Here is a 7,324-nt window from a genome sequence, read left to right as displayed (position 1 = left end):
ATAAGGACTCAAATGGTCTTTCTTTCTTGCTATTGTTTCTAACATATTTATAAGGTGATTTCTTTGTTGCTTTATATGTCCCTCCCCCACAGTTTTCACTGTATTTGATGCTGGTATAATTTGTGGAGGGGAAGGAAAAACAAAACAATTGTTTAAATAGGGATACATGTGGATCTTTTGCAACAATGAGATGTACAAGTTGGTATGTCCAAACATGAACTTTACAACTTTGGTTCAGGGAGGGGGGGTGGGATATGAAGGGATGGGAAGGGGAAACAAAGGAGGAGGCAACAATGTACTCATTACTTTGTTCATGTAATTGTAACCCCTCTGTACTATATTTTCACAATTAAAACAAAACAAAACAAAACAAAAAAAGAATCTAAACCCTATCATTCGTGTGTGTGTGTGTGTGTGTGTGTGTTTGTGAGTGAGTGGTATAGGGATTTGGACCCAGGCCTTGACTTTGCCAGGAAGGTGTTCAATTACTTGCTTTTTTGCTTCAGTTATTTTTTGGACGCATTCTTGAATTTCTGGCTTTCCAGGGTGTTTTTCTACCTATCTACCACCTATGCTTCCATTACCTGAGATTATACCAGGAAATCAACATGCTGTTTTCTTTATTAAGGTAAGGTCCAGATTTGCTTTGGCTTGCTGCAGTCCAATCTTTCAGATACCTGGATTACAGGATCTCCCACTAAGCCCAGACCATTATCATTTAAATTTTCCCTCACATATTTTGAATATTTTGAATTTCATTTCTCTGCAGAAAGTAACTTGGGCTGCAATCAAGTGACTGATGTCTGGAAGATTTCATAGGAGAAAACGAAAATGTGTCTTCAAAGTACTACACACAGGGTTGTATGTAGTAAGTCTTTGCTTTGTTAATGAATGACGGATTCACATCTTTGTGATAGATTTACTTCTGGACATATGCGCATGTTCGGTTGTTGAGAATTCATCAAGTTGTGTACGATTTAAGTCTTCCTACTCACTTTTGATAAGAACTGTTCCTTTATCGATAGGTTATGAGCAGAGTACAAGAATGTTCGCAAAGGAAAGAAGGTGGGTGCCTGACCAGATTCTGTTGTCTGCAAAGCCAGGGAGCTCTGGCCAGGTCTCAACATCTGAACATTGTATCCTATCAGTCTCTTTGCTTTTCTCCTGTTGAGCAGTGACGCCCGTGTTCACAGTGACCATGTGTGTGTGAGCAGGGCCCTTGGTTCACATGGCGTCCGCTGGCCAGGTCAAGGGCCGCTGGCACTGGTGCGGGCAAGGAGCCGCCTCAGAGCACCCCGCCCCCCCCCAAGTCTTCTCCGCGAGGAGTCCTGGGAAGTGAAAGCACTGCCCTCTATCCATGAACCCTAACCTCACATGCCTGCCGAGGAGCACAGGGCTCAATGTGCCTGAGGGGCAGGGCAGAGGAGACTCCGGGAACCCCAGGCTCTTGGACAAGGCAGAGCTTGTGGGCCAGCCAGCTTCCCACAGCTAGTCAGGTCAGCGGTAACTAAACAGATAGGCACACCAGAGAAAAGAATACACATTGCCTGCATGGAAGGACACAACGGAGGCTGCCAGGGGCAGGGCAGTGGAACCCCCGGCCCTCTGTGCACCTTTAGAATGAATGAAGGCTCAAGGAGCTGCAGCACTAGGGAGTCAGCCCCACTGAGGGCCAGCCCCACCCAGGGTCAGCCCGGTCCAGATCAGCACCGCCCAGGGGGGTCAGCCCCGCCCAGGGTCCGCTCCACCCAGGGGGAGTCAGGACTGCCCAGGGTCAGCCCCACCAAGGGGGAGTCAGCCTAGCCCAGGGTCAGCCCCGCCCAGGGGGAGTCAGGACTGCCCAGGAGGAGTCAGGCCCTCTCAAAGGAGTCATCTGCTCACTTTGAGTTCTAAGTAAGGTTCAGACAGGCTGAGTGTAAGAATCTAGTTAAAGCCAGGCTCCCACATCAACCCCCATATATGCCTCAACCTTGTATACATAAGCAGTGCAGAGCCCAACCTACAAACATAACAGATTCCTCCGACCTGCGAAATGAGGAACTCCACTCCCCACTGGTACTGACCTGGTATTGGGCCTGGTACTGACCGCAGCAGTGAAGCACAGTTTGCAATAAGAAACTGCCTACCAGATCATCAGGAGACTAAAGGTCCCTCAAGCAAACTGAAGAACTTATGTTTTTGTCTTCTTAGGTTTCTTTTCTTTGATATTCTGCTAAGTCCTAGATATTCAGTCTAAGGTGATTAGCAGGTCTCTTTCTTAGTGTGTGCATACTTAATTCTGGCTATATTTTTGATTGCTCAAATTTCTATTTCTCCATTTATTAATTTATGTTTTTTTCTTAATTTTTTTTTAAAATTTTAGGTCTTTTCTTCCTTTGGTATCTTTCCTTTTCATTAAACCTCTATGCTTATTTGCTTCTCCCTTTATTTTTTATATCTCTTTCTATTTCTTTTAATTTCACTTTAACTTGTTTTCCTTTATTTATTCCTTTACTTATTCTTCCCTTTCTTCCTTTTCTTTAATCCATTAATCACTAATTGTGAGGTAGACTGAATTTGCTTCCATTTTGACTCTAATTGACTCATCTAGTTATCTTTTTTATTTGGTTTATCACTAACAAAAGACTTGCTCACTGGCTTCAGCTATATATATAATATATATATTATATCTATACACATACATACATATATATTATCTCCTTTCTTGCACCCCAATCCTCAAAGAAAAGTGAAGAAATATTTATATAGAGGAATACTATATATGATTTAAAACCTCTGATTTATAGTTTGTGCAATTCTAAGGCTCTGGGTTGGTTTTTTACTTTAAATTGGGTTCTGTTGTGGTATTAGATTTCCTTTTGTTTCCAAATGGGCAGCACAAATCATAAAACCACAAGAAAAATGGCCAAGTCAGGGAACCTCAACTCCTACACAAAATAACAAGGCAACAAGAGAAGTCAATGAAAGATCTAGAAGATGGTTCTCAACATGCTTTTAAAACACTGCTGAAAAATATGTTGAATAAAAAGACAGAAAGCTTGCCCAAGGGTAAGTTTAAGCTTATGATGAGACTGACCAAAGATTATTAGAGGAATTCATGGAATCCACAAACAAATCTAAATGAATTCTGAGAAGCAAAGTAAGTCCAATAGTCACTCAGCTAAAGGATATGAGAGAAGACACAGAAAATCAAATCAAAATCTTTACTAGCCATGCATCAAACAAGAGCTGCCTATCTAAAATACACTTAGAACTCAAAAACTCACCCTCCCCACCAAGAAAAAATATTCAAAGAAACAACAACCCCATTAACATGTGGGCTAAAAACTTAAAGAGAGACTTCTCAGAAGAAGAAATAAGAAAGGCCAATAGACCGGTGAAGAGATGTTCAACATTCCTGCCACAAAGTGAATACAAATTAAAACAACATTGAGAATGGCCATTATCAAGAAACCTAAACATAACAAATACTGGTGGGGATGTGACTGAAAAAGAATGCACTACACTGTTAGTGGGAACATAAACTTGTTCAACCACTCTGGAAAGCAGTGTGGAGATTCCTCAAAAGATTAAACAGAGAACTACACATGACCTTAATCCCACTTTTGGGCATTTACCCAAATGACCACAAACAAGGTCACACTATAGCTACCAGCACAACCATGTTCACTGAAGTATTGCTTACCATAGTTAAGATATGGAATGAATCAAAACAGATTCCCCAAAGTAGATAAATGGATCAGGAATATATATACAAAATAGAATTCAACTCATCCATTAGAAAGAATGATATTGTACTGCTTTTAAGGAAATGGAAAAAACTTGGAAAAAATTATATTAAGCCAAGTAAGCCAGACCCAGAGAAATATAAATTGCCTGGTTTCCCTCATTTTTGGTAACTTGGATGTGTAACTATAAATCTACAAGTAAACACAATAGATGGTTAAAAAAAAGTAAATACATTGTGTCATAATAGATTATACCATTCACACACAATGACTGATACCAAAAAAGGATATTCCTGAGAGAGGATCACAAAGACTCAAGAGATATGTGCATTTGATTATATAAGATAACATTTAGCAAAATGGACTCCAGGAAATTGAAACAAAAGATTCTTTTCATTATTGCCGCTTTTGTTTCCTTTTCCTTTTGTGTTACTTTTTTCTCTATTTGTCTTGAGGAGGGGAATACAGAAATGGTGAGAGAAAAGGTTAACAATTACAGCCCTGATATTCTCTAGACATTATGTTGAAAATGAACTTACAGCAGTGATACTCACTAGACACTAGGTTGAAAATGAACTACATAGTTTTTGGGTGGGGACTGGAGGGAAAAACAGAGAGAATAAGGGAAAGAGTGACATTTTCCAAAAAGAAATACACTTGTTAGAACTTTGACAAGACATTCGCAATTTAGATACTTTTTCTTGTTTGTCTCAATTTCAAAGATATACATGAAATTCAGTAATTCAAATTAAGAAGAAATATTCTATTTAAGATAGTGATGACTATTACTTACTTGTGACCCATCTCATGAGCAATTGTAAATGCAAGATTCAGGCCATTGTCTTCAGCAATAATACATTTCCGCTTTTCACTACATATTCCATTCAAGTAAGCTATACCTAAAAAAACACCAATATTAATTACCATAGGTCTCATGGAAATGATGATACTTATACAAGGTATTAATAGTCAAAATGACAGTTTAGGTGTTTCCTTTCAAATATACCAATATTAAACTGTGAAATCTAGACTATATAACTATAATTTGAGAAGAAATGTATAAATAAATCAGTAATCCAATAGTATAATTTTCAATTTCATAGTTTAGGTAAAATTGTTTTGAGTGTCATTCAAATCACAAAATGTATACTAAAACAATATAGCACAATGTAACTCTACATTGTTATATAAGCTAAATAAGCCATCATTCCTTAGAAAATGTTATTAGTATTTAAATATTACATTAAATAAATTCAAATATTCACAAAGTTCAATGGTAAACATTTAAACATTAAATAAATATAATATTTTTGCATTCTTGGTATCTTAATTTCAGAGAGACATCAAAAATGAAAATAAGTAACATAAAAAGTTTTGATCAAGGGTTGGGAAGGTAGTTCAGTGGTAGAGTGCTTGCCTTGCATGCATGAGGCACTGGGTTCGGTTCCTAAGCACTATGTAAGCAGAAAAAGCCAGAAGTGGTGCTGTGGCTCAAGTGGTAGAGCGCTAGCCTTGAGCTGAAGAACTGAGGGACAGCACCCAGGCCCAGAGTTCAGGCCCCACAAGCAAAAAAATAAATAAATAAAATAAAATAAAAAGTTTTAACCATATTATTTGTATTTTGAGTTAATAAAATTATGAAATTTTGTCTTTCAATATAGTAGTTTGACTAATATCATTATGAAACTAGCTACCATATTTGAATACTTGAAAAGATTTCCACTGAGAATGACTTATTTTGCTATTAGATATGTTGTCTATAGAGCTCTAGATATATATAATAATAAAATATTCTTTAAGATGAAAATTCCCAGGAAGGTACTTCACTTTTGGATTATTTAAATATTTAAAATGAAATAATTTATGATTTTAACATTTTATTAGAAAAATGTATTCTGTTAATAGGGAACTGAAATTTCCTTGAGAATTTGAAAAGAGAAGGAATTAACTAGTATGTTAATGATGGATGATTGGTTCCAATTTTCAGACAGAACTTCTAAATATTTTGCCACAATGAAAATTGTACATTACCATATTCAGCTTTAACCATCAACTCATAAGGGTTATATATCATACACAGATTGTCACACAAATTAGTAATTCCCAATTTAGGTACTTTAGTAAATTCATATTTCTTCTGCTGTATTTCTTAAGATATCATCTTTTCCTCACATAAAATTTGTTGCTTTCCAGGAGCTCTTAGCTTTCTACACATTTCTAGTCTCACACTGGCTAGGATTTCCAAACTAATTTTGAAATATATGGTGGTACTGGGATCTCATTTAATTCTAACTTTAAAATTAATAACTACAGATTCATAGGTGCATATGATATTTCTGTACAATTAAAGGCAGTTAGTTTCTGATATACTTTATGTGTAAGTGAAAAAGGAGGCAATATCATCTGGTGCATGTGTCAAAGGTGAATGGAAGTTGGACAATGTTCACTTGAAAATAATGGAAAAGGGGGGGGGAACCAAGATGGTGACGGGGCAGTAGGGAAACGCCACAGCTCTCTCCAACCAAAAAGAGAGTTCAAGTTCCAACGCTTAATCTCCCCAAGAGACCGACAACAACAAAAAGACAAACACTCAGAGAAAAACCAGAGGTGGAAAATAACAAAAAAAGAAAGAGAGAAAAAGAAGAATTTCAGAACAGAGAAGAGCGAAGACCCCTCCCCCAACCTTTACTGGCCGCGCAGCAGTGCGCCAAGCCGCCGGCCAGCCGGCCGGGGGGGTGGGGGCTGCCAGAGCCCCAGAGACACAGGGGGCCGCTTGCAGATCACCAGGTACCGGTTCGCAGAACAGTGGATAGCCAGGAACAGAGAAACCTACCAGCCAGGATTCTCCACGAGGATCCCACCCCCACCCCTCACTCTCCACCGGAGCGGAGAGGCTCCATCCCGCCAAAGCCGCTGGACACCAGCAGCGAGACAAAGGAACCTGTCAGCAGACCACCCACCAGATCGCGATCTCAACGACCCGGCGGGGGCCGCCCAACCCAGCCCGCAACCACCCCAACTGAACTCGGATTGCAACAACAAGCGATGACCTACACCACACAGAAACAACCAGCGCCAGGGTGAGTACTTCACAGGGGACTGTGAGCTGGAGGTAATCCCCAGACCCTGACCTAGACTCCCTACCCCAACACCCGGACCACAGGACCCACTAAAACTGGGAACTGTTCGAGAGCTCCACCAGCTGGTGGAGCACACTCTGCTGGCCAGGCCAGAGCAAGAGTGCCCCTGGAAGGGAGCTTAAATGCCCAAGCCAAGAACAGCGCCCCTGGGTCAAGACTACCAACAGTAGAAGAAATTTGAACTGCGTCCCCCAGGCTGCATAACCTAGGTGGTATACACAGCAGCACAGGCCTAAGGAGCCCGCTCCAGGCTGCATAACTTAGGTGGTATACACACCAGTACAGGCCTAACAAGCGCTCCAGGCTGGGGCCGGAACCAGGCCTGGGGATCCAGCACCTGAACAACACAACCAACTCCTCCCAACTGAAGTAAAAAGCTGAGCATATGCCTCAACAGAGGGGAGAAAACCAGGAAACAACACTCCCCGGGAAGCACGCCTGTGACAACAAAAGACC

The 7,324-nt window shown here is 40.2% G+C and overlaps 1 protein-coding gene across 1 annotated transcript in view; it reads right to left on the bottom strand.

Annotated features, from left to right (window-relative positions):
• Adamts19 (ADAM metallopeptidase with thrombospondin type 1 motif, 19) overlaps positions 1 to 7,324 on the bottom strand; it is a 247,398-nt gene that overhangs the window by 150,018 nt on the left and 90,056 nt on the right. Inside the window, exon 7 of the mRNA XM_013025479.1 lies at positions 4,522 to 4,627. Within this exon, the coding sequence (XP_012880933.1) occupies positions 4,522 to 4,627 (106 nt within the window). The remainder of the gene's footprint in view (positions 1 to 4,521; positions 4,628 to 7,324) is intronic.

Source organism: Dipodomys ordii, unplaced genomic scaffold, assembly GCF_000151885.1.
Source record: "Dipodomys ordii isolate 6190 unplaced genomic scaffold, Dord_2.0 Scaffold85, whole genome shotgun sequence".
In the NCBI taxonomy this organism is placed as follows: domain Eukaryota; kingdom Metazoa; phylum Chordata; class Mammalia; order Rodentia; family Heteromyidae; genus Dipodomys; species Dipodomys ordii.
The sequence above is the reverse complement of the archived record's forward strand: the minus strand, read 5'-3'. Positions and strand labels throughout refer to the sequence as shown.